Genomic DNA, 22,160 nt, shown 5'->3' on the forward strand with positions numbered 1-22,160 from the left:
CCTTGTGGAAATGTAAACATCTTGCCTAGAGTGGGGGAACAGATTTTTTCACTTTAAAGGTAGACCAAAAAAAAAAAAAAAAAAATTAAAGCAGGTATTTCTCTGACTTAAGACAATGCCATAATCTTTTTAAAGCATGACATGAAAAAGCACTTGGAAAATTAGGTTACTTACATAAGAGGAATAAATTTAGCTCTTGCCAAAAAGCTTCCAATATAATTTCCAGCAGCTTGCCTGATGATGGCAGGATTATTTGGATCCTGCAATTTTTTCCAGAGATGTTCCAAAAATGCTTCTGCGAATCCCTATAAAAAGAAAAGGTACTGCTCCAATCTTTTTTAATGTTGAAGAAATCTCTGGCTATCAGAATTCTAAGATTGTAACTCAGCAATAGGGAAAAGTGCTAGATAAAGAATATATATGCAGTTCTCACAGTTCTTCCATTTTACAACACTGAAAGATACTAGTATTAAAAATAAAGTGTTCCCCAGCCTTAAATAAGTTCCTAAAATGAGTTGGACTTCAGATTCAACCCTACAGATTTCGTAGGGTCAGTGACAGGGCTTTGGAATCCACCTGTTTTAAAAGCTCCACAGGTGATTCTAACAATTAGCCCAAAATGGAAACCAGGGATAACCCATACTCACATGGGAACCTTGCAGCAGTGCTGTCAAGAGTGCCAAGTACTCTCGCAGTTTCTGACTGCACATGCTGAACTTACCCAGAAAGAGAGACACAGATTAAAGTGGGGTGTTTTACTAATTATGTCAATCATGGAAAAAAGACTAATTAATGCTTCTCTTTCACAATGGGCACAATCTCCACTTCTCCCAAGTAGCTCTTTGCAAGAGCTACAAAAACATACTTGAGAGCAAAAGATGAATACTCTCCTGACTATTCCAGGAAACTATAAACAGTGGCAAAGGAAGTCTTCTGTATTTCCTCTTTTTTTTCTCCCAAAACAAAGAGCCAAAGGCTAAAGTCTTAAAATTCTGGATTGAGAAGATGTTTTGGGCCAGTTAGGATCAACTGAGAGAGAATGAAGGACATAAACATAAATACTCCTGGGATTTTAACAGTGAAGGCTCCAACGAAAGGCCAAGGCACCACCTAGTGGGCCAAATGCAGAATGGCACTCTCTGAGCACTTGGCCTAGAACATGCTATCTTATTACAGACACCAATAAAACGAGCTCAAGAAAAAAAGAAATATTCACCTCGTGTCTCCCTTCCCTTTTCCTTCTTGCCCTCAGTTTTTAAGGCAAAATCATAGGCAAGAATAAAATAAGCAAGACAATGCTGACATAGTACTCACCAATTTAAAGCTGCAGAGGTAAAACATGAAAAACTGGACATGGCAGGAGGCGTGGGTGGGCAATAGGAGTTTGTCGAAGATGGTTATGAGATCTCGATATAAATCCTTCGTTTTGTTGTTATCTACCTTGCCTAGAGAGAAGTTTTGGCATTTCAGCTTCACACGATTCTTTTAAGCTGCCACTTTCATTACCAAATTTCAAAAAATAAAGTACCACTCAGAAACATTATCCATTAGGCTGTGATTCTAACAAAATGCCATTTTTATTTTGCACAGAATTTTCCTTTCTAACTGTAATAATCCAGCACTGACGATGAAGCAGGCTCTCATCTCACACTGCTGTGATGCCATAAAAAGGAAACCCTTATAAAGGGCAATTTTACTATTTGTGTGCCAAAAGCCCTTTGATCCACTAATTCTACTGCTAGGGATTTATCACATGGAGATAACTGGACACAGATATACAAGGATGTTCACTACACGTTTATAATGGCAAAAACGGGGGGAGGGGTGCGGATAAAAGAGACCAGTTAAATCTACACAGTCAATAACCACCTAGAAGGACAGCGAATGGTCTGAGAAAATGTTCACAGCAGATGGAAAGGGCAGTGATGAATCACTGTGTACAGCATGCCCTCCAAATGCACTCTCCCAAAATACACATTACTAGAAAAACACACTCCCAAATATACACGTTAATAGAAGAGAAAAAACTCTATCAAGATACTAACGATGGTTCTCTGAACGGTACAAATGCATTTAAATTATTTAAATTGTCTTTTTTAATCCTTTCCTGTAGTTCCCAAATTTTCTCCCACCAACTGTACTATTTTTGTACCAAAAAAAATTAAAATAATACAGCCAACTCAGATTCAACTCCTATTACTCCGAGTGGCTATCATTCTTAAATCTTCGCCACATGAATGAAGAATCCTGTTTTCATGGCAAATCCTCTAGACAAAAAGTTGGATAGCAAGAAGCACCCTGATGTGTTCATGGTGGTACCGACACCTGGCACAACACAGCACAAGACCTCCACACCCAATCCCTAGCACCAGGCACCATGTACCAAAGTGCAGTGCACTCTGAGATGTCTTAAACAACTCAAGTGTGATTTGATCTCCACCTAAAAATAACCAAACTCCATACATAATTCTTGCCTATGACAGTGAAACGATTAGGGGCTTTGAAGACAAATGCAGCTGAGCCTGAATCCAGTCCCACACTCTAAAGCTGTGTCACACTGGCTGGTAACCTGACCTCTCAAAACCCTCATACTCAAAACAGTGATTTTTATGCGATTTCTAGGAGTACACGTAATGTGAAAACATATGAACAGGTAACATATGAAAAACATCCCTCACACAGCCAGGGGCGTTGCTGTTTTCAACAGTAGCTACTGTGACGATTATGGGTCATTACCATCTACGTAGCAGACATCCTTAATGTAGGACAGAAGCAAAGACAGCAAGATGTCCAGGCGCTCGGCTACAGGATGTACCATGTGATCGAGCCTTTGTTGGTCAGCCTTTGTGTCGCGTTCAGTGTCTTCATCCTCATCCTTTGAAAATAAAGGAAAAACTGACGTTAAACTCTGTAGTAAATAAAACCAGGTAAGTGGGAAATTCTCAGAGGTGATTATAAAACAGGGGGTGCCTGATTGAGCATCTGCCTTTGGTTCAGGTCATGATCCGGGGATCCTGGGACCGAGTCCCACATCAGGTTCCCTGCTTGGAGCCTGCTTCTCCCGATGCCAATGTCTCTGCCTCTCTCTGTGTGTTTCTCATGAATAAATAAATTTTTTTAAAAAATCTTAATAAAAAGGGCAGCCCAGGTGGCTCAGCAGTTTAGCGCCACCTTCAGCCCAGGTTGTGATCCTGGAGACCCGGGATCAAGTCCCACGTCTGGCTCCCTGCATGGAGCCTGCTTCTCCCTCTGCCTGTGTCTCTGCCTCTCTCTCTCATGCTGTGTCTCTCATGAATAAATAAATAAAATCGTTAAAAAAAAAAGATTTAAAAAATCTTAATTAAAAAAGGAAAGATAAAACAAAGAAGACACAGAACCCCTCTAGGGAGGGGCTCCCCACCAGAGGTGTGACTCGGAACCAATTTTACTCAAAATAAAAGCAGATTCCGAACCCAGCCAGATTCTCCTGTAGAAGGCCCACCTGAAGCAAGGCCACACCAACATCACAGCTTTCCCCAGCTCCTGGAACTCATTGTGCAGGGTGCTGCTAGTGCCAGATCTCTTCCCAGGACAGGGCACCCTTGCACCAGGTGCTGTGAGCACTGGTTCTCCAGAGAACCGCCCTTGTAATCCCTTCTTGCCCTCCCCAGCTGAAAGGACGAGGTGGCAAGGGGTCACAGGAGGCTGTCTCTCTGGCTTCAAGCTGGGACCTAGGGTCATCGTGCTGCAGCTGTTTTCCAACTGAGGGCAAACTCTCACTTAGTTCCTTCTTCTGCCCTTTCCTGCTTCTTCACGCCTTCTCAGGCCCTCCTACGGTGAGCCTGCCCCAGGCATAGTACTGCATTATGGCAAAGAAATCACATCGCCTTCCCATTTATCACTCCTTCATAAGCAGTATGTGGTTTACCAAACAAACAAACAAAAAAAAAAAAAGGCAAGCACAAACAAAGGAATAAAAATGAAACCTACTTCACCACAACCCACACTTATAGCCCTGGAAATAAATGAACTCTACTGGACAGTAAGCATCGTGACAGCAGCTGCTCATTTAAACATCACTTTCAAGTCTGCTGTACTACTGTTTTAATCTAAAGCCTCGAAGTTAGCCACCCTCTCCCACCCTCTGGAATTACGAACCGCGCATGGGTGCTCATTATTAAATGCTGACCATATTGAAGAGTCCTTCTGTGGCATCTGGCCCACTACCAGTCTGAATGGCTGCTTCTTCAGCATCCTCAATATCCTGCCGGGATGCATTCACCTACATTATAACAAAAGGGGAAAAAAAAGAATAAAAGCTTTGAAAATACAACTATTTTGGGGTACTATTTTGGGGTACAGTTTAGAATGCATTTAGAAAGAAGGGTTACATATAAGTAGGAAAAAAGGCATGATTTTTTCTTTTGTGTTTTTTGTTTTAAAGATTTTCTTTGGGCAGCCCCAGTGGTGCAGCGGTTTAGCGCCTGCAGCCTGGGGTGTGATCCTGAAGACCCGGGATTGAGTCCCACATCGGGCTCCCTGCATGGAGTCTGCTTCTCTCTCTGCCTGTGCCTCTGCCTCTCTTTCGCTCTCTCTGAATAAATAAATAAATAAATCTTTAAAAAAAAAAGATTTTCTTTATTTATTCATGAGACACAAGGAGAAGGAGAAGGCTAGGCATGATCCTGGAGTCCCAGGATCAAGTCCTACATTGGGCTCCCTGCATAGAGCCTGCTTCTCCCTCTGCCGGTGTCTCTGCCTCTCTGTCTCTTGTGAATAAATAAATTCCTTAAAAAAAAAAAAAAACTGTTCCCTAAGTATGTATACCATGGGAAGACTTCAGAGATTACATATGCAACTGCCAGACAGGCTTTCCTCCCAGTGAGTAATGAGCCAGCTTGCCCACCCTCCAGATCTTCCCAGACCTGCCCTGTGGTTACCTTGTCCTCCCCACAGCACCACTGCTCTCCTCCATCACTCATCTTCTGTCCACAGACCTTAAGTTGCCCCAACCCTAAAGCACGACCCTCAGCCCTGCTCCAGCCCCGCCTACATCCTCACCAAAGCCCCCAACAGCCCCACGTGCCAACCATGCACACTCTCCCCTGAAACGCAGCTTCCCCCTCCAGGGCACAGCAGCAGACTACCTCCTAATCACCAAATCCAAAGCAGACTACCTCCTAATCACCAAATCCAAGGACATGACTTTTGCTCTGCTCATCCTCCTTCAAAATGTCAACAATAGCTCATACTCACAACCAAACCCTTCCTTCTTCCAGATCCTCTGTAGGTATCCATACTTGCTTTCCCTCCCACTTCCCATCACATCTTCTCTCTCCTGCCCTAAGCAGCATCACTGCACAGGTGTGCTCTTCTTCCCTACCTGAAGCTACCACTGCTTGCTGAGGATTTTCCATCTGGCTCCCCACCTGCACCCCAATCAATCCAAAACAGAACTCTTCCTCTCTCAGCCTCCTCCTGACTTTTCTCCCTATGGCCAACACCAACTCTATTCCCCAGGAAGCTACCTCTCTCTTACCCTCTACTACTCTACTTCCAATCCAGTCAAAAGGACCATTCGCCTTTCTTCCCCCATGTCACTAGAATCCACCACTTTCCTTCATTCCCACTGCAGGCCTCTTTAAAAAGTGTATAAAGAATTCAACATCACTTCCTTAGGATTGTCTTCTTGACTTCTTCACAAGACACGTTTTCCAGCACATAACTATGCATGAGTTCCATTCATAGCATTTACATACACAAAAGTATTTTCACATTTATGTGACCATCTAATTAATCAATGTCTTGTTCCCCAACCATGAGACTTCAGACTGTCTATAACTACCAGGACATCCATCAAATTCAAGAAATGTTCAAAGAAATCAATCAAAGGTAATATGTGGATTCTTCTCCATTACTGCTACTACTGTTTCACATACTATGTATTTTATAAATGGAAATCAATGAGAAAAACAAATGATCAAATACTTACATCCAACTTGAGTAGCTTCTCGATCACAAGCTCCAAAATTTCATGCCTTAAGTTTGGAAAATATACACTAATCCTTAGTAAGTTATGAACATAACATTCCTAAAACATAAAGAGACAAAACATTTCAACAAAGGATGAACGTTTCATAATGATGTAGAGAAAACATCATACACTCTTTAGTTCAAAATAAACAGAAAAAAATCGACTATCCAGGAACACAGAAACTATACTTTCTCCAATACAACATTCAGTATAATTAATCTAATTACCCCCAGTAAATTAAATTTGCTGGGGGGTAGGGTTGGTTTTTTTAAGATTTTATTTTTAAGTAATTTCTACATTCAATATGGAGCTCGAACTCAGAACCCTCATATACAATTCATCCATCTAAAGTGTACCAGTTCAACAGTTTTTATTATATTCAGAGTTGCACAACCTCACCATAACCAACACTTGCATCACCCTAAAAAGGAATTTTGTATATTTTAGTAACATACCTCCCCCTAGCCCTAAGTAACCACTGATCTACTTTCTAAGGATTTGCCTATTCTAGACTTGTCATGTAAATGGAATCTTATACTATGTGGCGTTTTAGCATGTTTTCAAGGTTCACTGTAGCAAGTAAACTATCCCGTTTTATAACCATATAATATCCATTGTGTGTGTGTGTGTGTGTGTGTGTGTGTGTGTGGATACCACATGTTGTTTATTCACTGGCCCATAAACATGTTTGTTCCTATATTTTGGCTGTCACAAATAATGCTGCTTCTGAATATTTGTGTAAAGTATTGTGTAGACATACATTTTCTGCTGGATAGACACCTAGCAGTGGAAATGCTAAGTCGTATGGCAAGTCTATGTTTAATCTTTCTGAAGAACTGTCAAGAAGGCTTCCCGAAGCAGTTCCACCACATTATATACATTCTCACCAGTAATACAACGAGGGTTCTGACTTCTCTACTTCTCACCCCTACTTGTTACTATCTGAGCACAGCCATCCAAGTTGGTATGAAGTGGGATCTTATGGTTTTGTCTTGCGTTCCCTCAATGGCTAGTGATGTTGAGCTTTGTCATGTGCTCACTGACCATATATGTATCACTTTTGGAAAAAAAAAACCTTTCAGATCATTTGCCCATTTTTACATTGGGTTATTTGCCTTTTTATTATCAAGATGTTAAAGAGTGCTTCACATATTCTAGATATGCTCCTTCCAATGCATGTCTTACAAGTATCTTCTCCCACTGTTTGGGCTGTCTTTTCATTCTCTCAAAGGTGTCCAATAAAGCTGAGCTGTTTAATTTTAAAGAAGTTGAACTTGGGATCCCTGGGTGGCGCAGCGGTTTGGCGCCTGCCTTTGGCCCAGGGCGCGATCCTGGAGACCCGGGATCGAATCCCACGTCGGGCTCCTGGTGCATGGAGCCTGCTTCTCCCTCTGCCTGTGTCTCTGCCTCTCTCTCTCTCTGTGACTATCATAAATAAAATAAAAAAAAATAAAATAAAATTCTAAAAAAAAAAAAAAAGAAGTTGAACTTGTCTGGTTTTCTGGGGCTCCTGTGCTTCAGGCATCCTATCTGGAAATTACTGCCTAATCCCAGGTCAAAAAATGCTCACCTATGTGTTCTTCAAAGAGCTTCTTTTCAGCTTACATTTAGGTCTTCCATCCACTTTGAGTTCACTTTTGTTTGGGAAAGCGGGGACTGCTTCATTCTTTACATGTAGATTTCCATTTGTCCCACAACCATTTATGAAAAGACTGTTCTCTGTCCCAATAGATTATCTTGTACAACTGGCATTTGTATGCTGAATCTTATAGTCTATAACCAGGTTGAACTCATTTTAGTTCTAATAGTGTTTTTGAGGATTCCTCAGGATTTTTCTAAATGTAAATACAGGCATTTTTACTTCTTCCTTTCCAATCTGGATGCCTTTTCCTCTTCCTGCCTGCCCTTGCTAGAACCTCTAGGACAACACTGAATAAAAGCGGCAAAAGCAGACATCCTTGTTCTGTTCCTTATCTTAGAGGAAAGCCCTTAGTCATTCACCATTGAGTAGTATGTTACCTGTTGAGTTTTTCATAGGTGCCCTCTATCAGGTAGAAAAAGTTCCCTTATGTTTGTCATGAAAGGGTTTTAGTGTTTGTCAAATGTTTTTCTGCATCTGTTGAAAGGATTGTGTGGTTTCTGTCATCTATTGTACTGATGTGGTGTGTTATATCAACTGATTTTAACAGGTATTAAATGTATCTATGCATTCTTAGAATAAATCTCACTTCGTCATGGCACGCAACTCTTTTCATGTTGCTAAATGCAGTTTTCTAGTGGGTTGTTGATTTTTATATCTATAAGAGAGACAAGATTTATAATATTCCATGTGAAGCAGACTATCACAAGCATTAGCAAAATCTTACTAACTCTGTATTTAACACTTACAAGACCTTATTTAGGAAAAAATAAGCTATGCTTAAAAAGAAACCACTACGCATTACTGAAAACCACAGATCATCTAAATATTATACAAAAACCTAAGAATTCATCCATACGTTATGTTCAAGTAGGGCATGTTTACAATTGGTAATACATATACTATTACCTTCTTGTAATTTTTATCTGTATATTCATTAAACCTATTCAGATATTTCTGGAATGGATTCTGCCCTTGATTTTTATAACGGAAAAAGGCACTGACATCCTTAGTGAGGCAAAGGCACTTTGCCTTCCTTAGTGAGGAAAAGGCACTCACATCCTTAGTGAGTTCCTAAGAAAGGAATCTGAGTCAAATTCTTTCTCTTGAGTTTAATCTAGAAAACAATTGCAAAGATAGATGTAACATCACCTAAAACTAAACCAAAATTTCCATTATTTTCCCCATGAAAAGATTTCTTACCAATGTTCTCTCTGATTTTCGAACAAACGGAAATTTTTCCACCAGTATTGGCATAAGAAACCATGGTGTCCTATTTAAAATAAATAAATAAATAAAATCAACTAATCCATGTTAATTGGAGTTTCTTGGAAAGTGACATTTCCATTTTAAGAGCAAATACGGATGTAAGAGACAAATAGTAACTACTTCAAATAACCGGAACTTAAACACATGGCTTCAGAGAAAATCTACAATAACTTAGGGAGACCTAACCCCCTATTAACCTTATTATCAATAGCAAATTAAAGGGCAATTCTTTTTTCTACATAAGTGACAAAACTTCAGTTTAAAATCTAAATGTTCTCTCTCTCTCTCTCTCTCTCTCTCTCTCTCTGACTATCATAAATAAATAAAAAATTTAAAAAAAAAAAAGGGATCCCTGGGTGGCGCAGCGGTTTGGCGCCTGCCTTTGGCCCGGGGCGCGATCCTGGAGACCCGGGATCGAATCCCACATCAGGCTCCCAGTGCATGGAGCCTGCTTCTCCCTCCGCCTGTGTCTCTGCCCCTCTCTCTCTCTCTCTCTCTCTCTATGACTATCATAAATAAATAAAAAATTGAAAAAAAATAAAATAAAATAAAATCTAAATGTTTTCCAATGTCGTGCACATATATTATTTTAAAAAGGAGAAAAAAGTAACAATTTGGTATTTTTTTGAAGTTAGCAAATAAACTTAGAGAAGGAACTTCAAGTTCACCCCTCCAAAAGAAATCCATGCTTTTCTTAAAAATCTATGCTTTTCTGTAACTTTTTAAAAATTCAAATATGGGGCGCCTGGGAGCTCAGTTGGTTAAGCAACTGATTCTTGATTTCAGCTCAGGTCACAATCTCAGGGTCATGGGATGGAGTCACACATCAGGCTCTACACGCAGCAGGCAATCTGCATGAGATTCTTTCTCTCCCCCTACTCAGGGGGAGTATATAAAATAAATATTTTTTTTAATATAAATATTTTATTTATTTATTCATGAGAGACAGAGACATAGGCAGAGGGAGAAGCAGGCTTCCTGTGGAGAGCCTGACAATGGGACTGGATCCCAGGACCCTGATCTGAGTGAAAGGCAGAGGCTCAACCACTGAGCCACTCAAGTGGCCCCCCAAAATAAATCCTTTTTTTTAAGATTTTACTTATTCATTCAGGAGAGACACACACAGAGAGAGAGGTAGAGACACAGACATGGAGAAGCAGGCTCCATGCAGGGAGCCCGATGTGGGACCCAATCTTGGGACTGGGATCACACCCTGAGCCAAAGGCAGATGCTCAACCTCTAAGCCACCCAGGCATCCCTAAAATAAATCTTTAAGAAAAAAAATTCAAATGTAATCCACATACAGTATTTGAACTGCAGTTTTTACTTATATGGCATGACACAAGCTTAAATGAAAATTTTTGGATATCATATCTTGTAGAAGGCAAAAGCAAAATTCTAACCACAATATAAAATGTGGAAGAAAATTTGCACACAAGCTTTAAGCAACAATTTAAATAATTTTAATCAAGTTATTAATTCTTAAATTTTTAAATTTTTAAAAAATTTTATTTATTCATGAGAGACACACAGAGAGAAAAAGAGGCAGAGACCATGCAGGGAGCCTGATGTGGAACTCCATCCCAGGACTCCAGGAACATGCCCTGGGCCAAAGGCAGGCGCTAAACCGCTTAGCCACCCAGGTGTCCCAATTTTTAAATAAAAGACAACGGAGAGAACTAAAACGCCATCATGTAGAATGTGGTTGTTCTGTCAACAAGTTACAAAAACATGTAGAATATGGGACATCTGGGTGGCTCAGAGGTTAAGCGTCTGCCTCTGGAACAGGGCATGATCCTGGAGTCCCAGGATTAAGTCCCACGTCAGGCTCCCTGCGTGGAGCAGGCTTCTCCCCCTGCCTATGTCTCGTTCTCTCTCTTTCTTTCTCTCTCTCTCTCTCTGTCTCTCATGAATAAATAAAATCTTAAAAAAAGGAAAAATAAAAACCATCATGTAGAATACAACTTGAGTTTTGATGCTGTGAACATAATAATTTCCTACTAATTGATTATAATTTTCTTGAGACTTAAAGACCATGATTCAAAATAAGCAACAAAAGGATACTCACGATGGGACATATCTTGCGATTATTTGCAAGGCTCTGTGACATGTGTCAAAATTGGCAGGAAGATCTACAATGAGAAAACTAAGTATGAGCATAAAAATAAAATTGGAAACTGAGAAATTATGTATTTTAAGCTAAAAACACCCACTAAACATAACTGAATCATTTATTAGCAACAAATTAAACTTAACATTTTTCTCCAGAGCCAACTATCAAAGGAGACTAAATGATCAATTACATAAGTAATGCATCAAAGGCAGCTGATTACATGTTAATGCTAAATGTAACAAAAAGATTCCATCAAAGGTTGCCATCTGTTACAGTCTACCTATAAGAATAAATCCTGGCATTGCCATATATTTTATCATTCAATATGCATTCTCTCAGACACAGGAAGCATCCCTTGCACTTTCTTCTATTTCTCTTTATACTTACTATCATCTTCATCATCAGAGTCGGAAACATCTACGTCACCTTCCTTAATTACCACCCGGGCTTTTGAGGGAAAAACAAGATATGTTATTCTTTTTGTCACCAATCTAAACAATCGACTGCTACACAAAAAAGAGATCTTCCATTGTCCAAACATAGTACAATGACTGAATTTGCAGGTAAAAAAAAAAAAAAAAACCTCAAATAATTTTAAAGATAAAAATCACTGATTTTTACATTTCATGAAAATCTCACTAAAGCAAATTATAACCCTAAAAAAAAAAAAATCACAGTAACAAATCTAGATGCTTCCACAGAAATTATAAGGAATAGATATGTACCTAAACTGTTGCCAATATGCATCTCAGAATTTTCCTTGTTGGCACAATCCCCTCACTGTTCCTAGAAAGTATGCTTTATTTTAATAAAGAGGTATTCCTTTTTTAAAAGATTTTATTTTTTTACTCATGAGAGACACAGAGAAAGAGAGAGATACAGAGACATAGGCAGAGGGAAAAGCAGACTCCATACAGGGAATCTGACGTGGGACTCGACCCCAGGTTTCCAGAATCAGGCTCTGGGCTGAAGGCAGCCCTAAACCCCTGAGCCACCAGCTGCCCAATTAAGAGGTATTTAAAGCAACACCTGGGTGGCTCAGTGGTTGAGCGTCTGTCTTGGGCTGAGGTTGTGATCCCAGGGTCCTGGGATCAAGTCCCACATCAGGCTTCCCACAGGGAGCCTCCTTCTCCCTCTCCCTGTGTCTCTGCCTCTTTCTCTGTGTATCTCATGAATAAATAAAATCTTTTTAAAAAATAAAAAATAAAATACAGAGATTTAAAAAATGAAAAAGCAAAAAAAGCAAAGAACCACTTACGAGGTACAAAATAAGAAACAATCATGCTGAGACATGGTCTAAGGAAGACAGTCTGTGCTGATACAAGATTACCAAGAAAAGCCAAATACTCCTCCACCACTGTCTGACTTCTATTCAACCACTGCAATCTCTAGAGGTGGGAGGAAGAGAAACATAAAAGAAACATTTTACTGATACAATATGTTCTGTTTTCAAAGTACTGAAGCACATACCAGTGAAATAACCGGTAACTTACCAATAAAATACTAATAAGCTGCTCAAAGTCCTTAGTTAAGTACATGATGGAAGAACGGAATTCTAACAGCCAGTTTATCATCTGGTCATCCTTAAGACAAACAAAGAAAAGTGCTTTCAAAATCACAAATCCTCTACATTAACTGAAAACGTGATACCTACAGTGCACCAAGCACCTACCAGTAATATTTAAATTAGGAGAAAAAACTTACAAACTTACACTGAAGCCAAACTGGAATGAAAATTTCTAAGTTTGTATTAAAACAGAAGGATGTTATAATGTTACATTACAACTAGCAATTCAGACATACAGAAAAAAGAATTAAATGTAATACTTCATTCTGATAACTTCCTTTGCCCTAAGTAAGTGGAAATATCTCAAATGTTGACATGTGACACTTTTTCAAACGCAGGATGGCAGATTCAAATCCCTATAAGACCACAAGGACTAGGGGATCCCTGGGTGGCGCAGCGGTTTAACGCCTGCCTTTGGCCCGGGGCGTGATCCTGGAGTCCTGGGATCGAGTCCCACGTCAGGCTCCCTGCATGGAGCCTGCTTCTCCCTCTGCCTGTGTCTCTGTCTCTCTCTCTCTCTCTGTGTGTGTGTCTCTCATGAATAAGTAAATTAAAAAAACCTTAAAAAAAAAAAAAAGACCACAAGGACTAGAGTTACCTCTATTTCCTCTCTATTCATGCTGATGTTGAAACATGTTGATAACATTCAATCTAAGCTAATTAATTAGGGACATCAATACATACAACTTTTTCTCAAATCAACCTGTAACAAGATCTAAATGTATTAAGATGTGTTATATATACAGGGGTGCCTGGTGGCTCAGTTAGTTTAGTATCTGACTCTTAATTCTGGCTCAGGTCATGATCTCACGGTTGTTGAGATCGAGCCCTACGTCAGACTCTATGCTGAGCATGGAGCCTGCTAAAGATTCTCCCTCTCTCTGTCCTCTCTGCTCATGTCATGCTCTCTCACCCATCTCAAAAAAAAAAAAAAAAGGTTTAATATATAAATCTTGGCTCCAGTACTCCAGGAAATATTTTCAGGCAATAAAATTACTGTTCATAATTAATAACTTTTAGTGACATGGGAAAAACTACTAAAAGAAAAGAAGTCATGTATAAAATATGCTATCAGTTAGGTAAATATATACTGTTTGTAATAACTCACATGTACCACGTATGTAAGAACAAACCAACCCCCTCTCAATTTGGAAAGAAATGGTTAATGCTAATTAAGACTCAGTAGGGGAAAGGCATATATAAATAAAAGCAATACAATGTTGTACCTATAACAAGGGACTACTAACAGTGTTGTGCTTCCAGTGATAGATTATTACAGACAGTATGGTACCTACATGAGAGACTACTACCAGCCAGCCTTGTACCTGCAGGTATGGACTACTGATAGGGAGTATTATTTAGTGAGAACACAGCAGGTACCAAGTATGATGCTCAATACCACGCATATGCATCTCTTACTAATCCTAACAATGTTGACGATGGAGCTGTTATTCCCATTTTACAACTGAGGAAACTGAGGCTAAGAGCCTGAATGGCTCAACCTGCCCATTTGAGAAGCTAATAAAGAACCAGGTTCAAACCTGTCTGAGTCAAAGCCTGTGTTCTTGCAACTCTTCCACAATGCCATGCTCCACACAGAGAAGGAGCCCACGGCCTTTTTCTCAACTTCATTCAACCATGACTGCTTGCGATGTGCTGTGACAAATTTCAGTGAGATTGACTCTTTCCTGATAAAACCCCAAGTAAGCAGGCAGTAAAATCAAGTAAATCACAACTCATTTGCACTATGGTGCAATTTCATAATGTCCACAATCAGTAAAGGTAGCTTTACTGGTGTCTCACCAAGGCCTGAAGCAGAGAAAACAAGCTAAGTTATGTGCAAATAAAACGGAGTTAACTCTATCCTATCCCCTTTCCACTAAAAACAGTGCAACAAAATTATAAGGCTACCACGTAAACTGCTCCATTTTTTAAAGTGAACTAGTCGCAAATGCTGATGCTTTAGTACTGAACCATTATTAGCAAATCACTTGCAACACTTTCTGAACTAACACAGACACAACTGCTGCAACTGCCAGGGTATGTCAAGACACCACCAAGAGGTGCTGATAAAAAATACAGTGGGGTGCCTGGCTGGCTCAGTCAGTGGGGCATATGAGCCTTGATCTCAGGGTCGTTGAGTCTGAGCCCCATGCTGGGTTGTAGAGATTACTTAAAAAAAAAAAAAAAAAAAAACTTAACAATAATGGAACACAAAGAAAATGGTTCTTTGTACCCACAGAAGAACTGGAGGGCCAGGGAAAGTTTTAAACAGGAAGTTACACTTCTGCTGTCTGTAAACAGACTGGGTGTTCTCTGGGGGCTACATTCCTCACTGAGTAACAAGCATGTATTCAGAAAATCAAAAGTAGTTCAGTTATGGCTGAACTATGTGGGAAGCACGTCAACTGATAAATCAGGGAATCAAAGAGAGGCAGAGATAAATTACTGAAGTCCTTGTAGGACAGATGTGTGATTGGGAAGATCCGCTGAGGGATCCCTGGGTGGCGCTGCGGTTTGGCGCCTGCCTTTGGCCCAGGGCGCGATCCTGGAGACCCAGGATCGAATCCCACGTCGGGCTCCTGGTGCATGGAGCCTGCTTCTCCCTCTGCCTGTGTCTCTGCCTCTCTCTCTCTCTCTGTGACTATCATAAATAAATTTAAAAAAAAAAAAAAAAAAAAGGAAGATCCGCTGGAAGGGTGGGGAATAGAGTGAATGAACACCATGTACTTATAGAGAACCAAGGAATGTTAATTAAAGAGGACATTTCACGGGATGCCTGGGTGGCTCAGTGGTTGAGATTCTACCTTTGGCTCAGGTCGTGATCCTGGGGTCCTAGGATCGAGTCCTGTATCGGGCACCCCGCAGGGAGCCTGCTTCTCCCTCTGCCTGTGTCTCTGCTTCTGTCTGTGTCTCTCATGAATAAATAAATAAAATATTTTTTAATTTTTTTTTAATTTTTATTTATTTATCATAGTCAAACAGAGAGAGAGAGAGAGGCAGAGAGAGACACAGGCAGAGGGAGAAGCAGGCTCCATGCACCGGGAGCCCGACATGGGATTCGATCCCGGATCTCCAGGATCGCGCCCTGGGCCAAAGGCAGGCGCCAAACCGCTGCACCACCCAGGGATCCCTAAATAAAATATTTTTAAAAAATAAAAATAAAAAGGCCACTTCGGAGGGGCCTGAGTGGCTCAGTCAGTTAAGTGTCTGCCTTCTGCTTAGGTCATGATCCCGGGGTCCTGGGATCAAGCCCCACATCAGGCTTCCTGCTTAGCAGGAATCTGCTTCTCCCTCTCCTCTGCCCCTCTCCTGCTCTCCCTGTTCATGCTCTCTCTCACAACCAATTTCTAATAAATAAAATCCTTTAAAATATAAAATAAATTTTAAAAAGATACTTCAGCTAGATCTCAAACAGCAGGAGTTTTGTCAGTAAAGTAATAATAGTAAACACTAATATAGTAATTACCATGCCATGCACTGTTCTAAAATTTTAACACACAATAACTCATTTAATCCTTACAACCACCCCATGAGGTAGGTGCTACCACTGGTTTCCATTTTATAGCGGGAGGTAGTGAGGCTTAGAAGTGCAGTATATTTACCCAGTAACAAAGCCAGTAAGGGAGGAAACCCATGTAGCCAGAGCCAGAGCCCATGCTCAAATAGGTAGCAAAAAAAGTAGATGCAGAGGACCTCTTGCAGTCACAAAAGGCACATGTAAAAAGATAAAGATCTCTATCATAGTTATTATAGCAGAGGACTCACAGTGGATTTAAACATGTACAGGAAATGAGAAAATACACACTGTCAGCAGAAACAACAGATAAAAACTACAAAGCCCTTTGTGTCAGGAACTGTCCTAGCACCTCTCATATGTTAACTCACTGGATCCTCTAAAACCTCTAATTTAAAAGCCTACTCTTGTTTTTCAGGTTTTACAAAGACAAAAACAAAAGCAGAGAGGTTAAACAAGTTGCCCAAGATCACACACTGGGAAACAGAGTAAGGATTTGATCTCAGGCAATCTGACTACCATTACCATGGTAATAGACTATTTTTTCCAAAACTGGGAATTATTAGGAGAAAAAAGGGAAACAAAATTTATTGAGTCGTGACTATGTGACAGGTATATATCTTAAAAGCTACTTCTCTTGAAACATTTTCAAAAATGCTGAAAAGAGTAGTAGTAGTAGCAGCTTGAAACACAAGTCAATTTGTGTTTTTGTTTTAGCAGTGGAAAGACATGAGAGCTGCATGCAACACAGACCAAAGAGGTTCCAAAAGGAAAGATGAAGGAGGGATTCTCAACCTAAGCACTACTGACATCTTGGACTTGATGCTTCTTTGCTATGGAGGGCTGCCCTGTACATTGCTGGACATGTAGCAGCACCCATCATCCACTCACTAGATGCTAGAAGCCCTCCCTCCCCAAGATGTGACAACCAAAAATGTCTCCAGTTCATCACCACATGTGTCCTAGGGGCAAAAGTGTCCCTGATTGAGAGCCACCGCATTAAAGTGGGGGACCATACTGAGAGCAATTTCTTGAGAACAGAACAGAATAGGGCCAAAACTGCAAACTCAATCTGTGGCAACAACTTTGCTCATGATCAAATGTAAATTAATTACCTTTATGTCTGGATCTGATAGCTGGTTCTTCAACAACTCAAAGTCATTTGTTTCACCCTAAACAAGAACAGGGGGGGGGGAAAGTAGTTTGCTTCAATTTCCTGTTAAAAAACAAATAGCAGGACTTTTTACTATTACAAACGGAACATCATAACTTTCACAGATCAGGGATCCCTGGGTGGCGCAGCGGTTTGGCGCCTGCCTTTGGCCCAGGGCACGATCCTAGAAACCCGGGATCAAATCCCACGTCCGGCTCCTGATGCATGGAGCCTGCTTCTCCCTCTGCCTATGTCTCTGCCTCTCTCTCTCTGTGTGTGTGACTATCATAAATAAATAAAAATTTAAAAAAATAAAATAAAAAAACTTTCACAGATCAATGGATTGTAAAATTCTAACTACAAAAATTTAAAAACTCATATGAGTGGAGCTAGGAGGCTTGGAAAAAAAGAAAATGAATACTAACAGGTTGTTCCCATCTAGGTATATGTGCCTACTGACACCTGAATACAACAGCTGATGACAGAAGAGACCATCCTTTCACATATATGGATTTAAAATGCTTATACATACAAAAAGACATTCATATTTTTCTTCCATCACTGAGATTTAGTAGAATCACTTCTAAACTAACACAAAACCTAACCAAAAAACAAAACAAATCCTACTGATAGAGTTGGTTTATTGTCCCAAAACAATGCTTAGGTAATTCCTTAAGAAATAAAATGCTCTTGGGGTGAGTGGGTGGCTCAGACAGTTGAGAGTTCGACTCCTGGTTTCAGCTCAGGTCATCATTTCCAGGTTGTGAGATGGAGTCTGCACTCAGTAGGGAGTCTGTCTCCCTCTCCCTTTACCCCTCCCTCATGTGCTTGCTCTCTAAAAAATGTCTTTAAAAAGGGAAAGAAAATGCTCTGATCTAACGATTTTTTTATCCTAGCATTTGATAGTTTTTTAAAGATATTATGCAAATAAAGCATTTGAAGGTCTACAACCTCAGCAAAGAGGCTATTACTAATTTTCAGCTGATAGCATCATACTGTTGTTATTAAATAACTGACTTCAAGATTGACGTCTAAAATTCATTTTACTATGTCTACTGGTGTTTAGTATAAAGGCTACAATTATATCCTAGCCAACAAAAACCAAATCTTCACATATCAATTATATCTCAATAAAGCATGGGGGGGAAAGGACACCAAACATCACATTATCTCCTCTTACCTTTTTGTACTTCAGCAAGACTTCTGTCACAGTTCCACCAAACCGAACAGTTTTTCTTGGGGGAGAATTGAAGAAATCATTCTCTAACGTGAGCATATCTGAAAGCCTGTAGAACCGAGATTACCACAGTATTGAGTGCAGAACAGAGAAGGTTGAAAATTGTAACAGTCAACATTTACTGAGCCAACATCATGCACTGGGACTACCGCTAAAGCCTAACTGGCCTCCCTGCTTCCACTCTAACCTCCCAACATTCTTCATTCAGTGATCTAATGATCTTTCCAAAACTTAAGACAGATCATGCTACTCTACTCTCCTGTCAAGTTCTCCAAAGGCTTCCCACCTCACTTAGAATACAAACCCAAACTCTGTCACTTATCTTCAACGTCCTACATTAATCTGGCCCTGGCCTACCTCTCTGACCTCATCTCCAACCACTTAACGTACTGCAGCCAGTTGGTTTCTATTCTTCAAACTTGCCAAGCTGATTCCCATTTCTCTTGCTGTTCCCTCTATCAGAAACACTCATGCTCCAGATCTACACTCACTGGGTTCTGCTCTTCATTCAAGCTGAAGGTCAAATGTTAGAGGGACCGAGATCTTCAAGTACTCATCCTCTCCCTCTCCCCCCATCATCACCCTGTTTTATTTCTTCAGGTTATCTCTACCTGAAACCACACTGTTCCTTCATTTATTGGCCTGGCCACTGCCTTTCCCTCCTTAGACTCTAAGCTCTGTTAAGAGCAGAAATACTGTCTTTTGATAAACTCCTGTCTTCAGCATCTAAACAAGAAAGCAGGGCAGCCCGGGTGGGTCAGCGGTTTAAGCGCCGCCTTCAGCCCAGAGCCTGATCCTGGAGTCCCGGGATCAAGTCCCACATCGGGCTCCCTGCTTCTCCCTCTGCCTGTGTCTCAGCCTCTCTTGCTCTCTGTGTCTCTCATGAATGAATAAATAAAATCTTTAAAACAAATAAATAAATAAACAAGAAAGGATAGGCACTTAAATACTATGAATGACATAATTGCCAAGTGTCACAAAGTTTTCTTCCTCTACACGGAGGGCGGAAAAACAGCATCCTACTAATAATGACTCTCAAAAGTTAAACCCTGAAATGTTTCAGGGGTTACGAGCTTTAAGGGAGGAAGACAGGGGCGCCTGGGCGGCTCGGTCTGTTAAGCATGGGACTCTTGGTTTTGGCTGAGGTCATGATCTCAGAGTCTTAAGATGGGAGCCCAACCTGCGGCCCCGAGCTCAACGCGGAGTCGGCGTGAGATTCTCCCTCCCGCCCTCTGCCCCTCCCGCAGCTTGGGTCCCCTCTCTCTCTCCCTCAAATAAATAAATCTTTAAAAAAAAAAAAAAAAGTTGAGACAGACTTTAAAAAAGTGCACGTGTTGACAAATTTCAAACAAAAAATTACGACACTGTGTGCCATGAAGGACAGCATCCCCCCCACCCCCACCCCCCGCCACAAATCAAAGAGCCCAGGGAACTCCTTCCAAGTCTGGACCAAGACGCCGGAGGGAGGAGTTAAGGAGAGGCTAGTACCCAGGCCCGGGGGGCGGTGGGGGAGGCCCGTGGGGGGGACAGAGTCACCCTCCCAGCCCCCTCTCCCATCTTTACGACCCGCTTCGGGGACATGGGCTCACTCCTGAGGACCCGAGATGACCCTCTCTAGCCGTTGCTCCCCCGACTCCATCAGCTCTGCCCCCAGGCCCTTTCACATCCGCCGCCCTAACCCCCGGTCCTGGGATTCTGTCCCAGACGGCGCAGAGCGAAGCGTCCCGGGGTCTCCTCACCCGGTCCTCGACGCGCCCAGAGTCTTGACTGCAGAGCTCGAGGCAGCCCCATCTCCGGGAAACCGCGCGTGGAGCAACGGGGCCGCCATTGGGCCCGAAGCGAGCGACGACTGCAGCTCCTACCGGAAGTCGTGCTCTTTGGGGCCGCCCTCTGGGCCGGAAGACGCGCGCGCGCGGCGGCCTCCAGCCAATCAGGAGCCCCGCGTGTGAGCGCAGAGAGCCCGGCGGCCTAGAGCGCCTCCTGAGTCGTCTCCTCCGCCCCCTGCGTCAAGGCCCCTCCTCCCACGTGGAGGACTTTCCCGGCCGCACGCCGGGCCGCGCTTGCAGTGGCTGCAGCGCTGGGAGAGGAGAGGTCCTTGGAGTCTCCGGACCAGCCCCGGGGGTCCTGAAGGAAGGGCGGGGCCCCCCGGGAGGTGCTAAGCGGTGGCCGGGTTCCTCGAGTAGTAACTTTACGGAGTCAGAGCATCCCTTAGTCACACTAAAGAAACTGAGCCTCAAGCCCGCAGAGAGAGGGGCGGGGGATTCGAACTCAGCGCAGCTCCACCACCCAGCATCCTGGGCTCTGTGCCCTCTGGCACCACCCTCACAGATATCCCCGCTGATCTCATCTTTGCAGAAACTGAGGTGTGACGGAGCGATTTACCCAGCGATCACCACCCAGGTGCGGTGGTGATCTGGGATGAGACATCAAAGAGCGAGAGGGCAGTTTGCAAGAGGCATTAGCCCTTGGACTTAAATTTTTTTTTTTTTAAGATTTTATTTATTCATGAGAGACACAGAGAGAGAGGCAGAGACACAGGCAGAGGGAGAAGCAGGCTCCATGCAGGGAGCCCGACGCAGGACTCGATCCCAGGACCCCAGGATCACGCCCTGGGCTGAAGGCAGATGCTCAGCCGCTGAGCCACCCGGGCTGCCCGGACTTAAATATTGAAGGGAGGTCCAGGAGTTGGCCAGGCCAACAAAGCAGTGAAAGGTCTTCCAGAATGGGGAACGGCAGGTGCCCAGGCCTGATGGGAGGGTAGGAAGCCGAGGAGGGCAGGGGGGAGTGACCCGCCCCTCGGTTTCTAGGAATGCAACATGTTGCAACCTTTGGAAACTGTATAGAACCATCAAAAGGACATTGAACCAGCTGCAGCAGCTTGTGAAATAAAACACTGCTCTATTTTGCAACAGTGTATCATCAGTAACTGTCTTTCTGCCAAGGCCATAGGGACGCATTTCATATATATATATATATATATATATTTCTTTATATATATATTTATATATATAATCGCTCTGTCACACCTCATATATATATATAATAAATTTATTTTTTATTGGTGTTCAATTTACCAACATACAGAATAACACCCAGTGCTCATCCAGTCAAATGCCCCCCTCAGTGCCCATCACCCATTCACCCCCACCCCCCGCCCACCTCCCTTTCTACCACCCCTAGTTCGTTTCCCAGAGTTAGGAGTCTCTATGTTCTGTCTCCTTTTCTGATGTTTCCAACACATATCTTCTCCCTTCCCTTATATTCCCTTTCACTATTATTTATATTCCCCAAATGAATGAGAACATATAATGTTTGCATAGGGATGCATTTCTTACCCCTCCGGTTTACAGAGTTCCTTCAGAGTGTTGTGCAGACATCGCCAATGTCCTGAGAGCAGAGGAAGTTGTGCCCTAACTCACAAAGCTACTTCAAGACAACCCTTAGGGGCACCTGGGTGGCTCCCCAGTTGAGCATCTGCCTTTGGCTCAGGGCGTGACCCCGGGGTCCTGGGATCAGGTCCTGGGATCAGGTCCTGCATCGGGCTCCCCGCCAGGAGCCTGCTTCTCCCTCTGCCTGTGTCTCTGCCTCCCTCTGTGTGTCTCTCATGAATAAATACATAAATAAAATATTTTTTTAAAAGGACAGCTGTTGA

At 42.1% G+C, this 22,160-nt stretch overlaps 1 protein-coding gene across 1 annotated transcript in view; it reads right to left on the reverse strand.

The window, feature by feature from the left end:
* The window catches only part of RRN3 (RRN3 homolog, RNA polymerase I transcription factor), a 29,442-nt gene extending 9,060 nt beyond the window's left edge, over positions 1-20,382 (reverse strand). The window contains exons 1-13 of the mRNA XM_041749905.1: positions 20,248-20,382; positions 18,452-18,557; positions 17,234-17,290; positions 12,528-12,617; positions 12,293-12,422; positions 11,422-11,481; positions 10,990-11,053; positions 8,856-8,925; positions 5,972-6,070; positions 4,169-4,261; positions 2,737-2,875; positions 1,315-1,445; positions 175-305 (exon numbers count right to left, since the gene is read on the reverse strand). Of these exons, the coding sequence (XP_041605839.1) occupies positions 175-305; positions 1,315-1,445; positions 2,737-2,875; positions 4,169-4,261; positions 5,972-6,070; positions 8,856-8,925; positions 10,990-11,053; positions 11,422-11,481; positions 12,293-12,422; positions 12,528-12,617; positions 17,234-17,290; positions 18,452-18,557; positions 20,248-20,336 (1,259 nt within the window). The 5' untranslated portion in view covers positions 20,337-20,382. The remainder of the gene's footprint in view (positions 1-174; positions 306-1,314; positions 1,446-2,736; positions 2,876-4,168; positions 4,262-5,971; positions 6,071-8,855; positions 8,926-10,989; positions 11,054-11,421; positions 11,482-12,292; positions 12,423-12,527; positions 12,618-17,233; positions 17,291-18,451; positions 18,558-20,247) is intronic.
* Positions 20,383-22,160: the final 1,778 nt, after the last annotated feature.

Source organism: Vulpes lagopus, chromosome 3, assembly GCF_018345385.1.
Source record: "Vulpes lagopus strain Blue_001 chromosome 3, ASM1834538v1, whole genome shotgun sequence".
Classification (NCBI taxonomy): Eukaryota; Metazoa; Chordata; class Mammalia; order Carnivora; family Canidae; genus Vulpes; species Vulpes lagopus.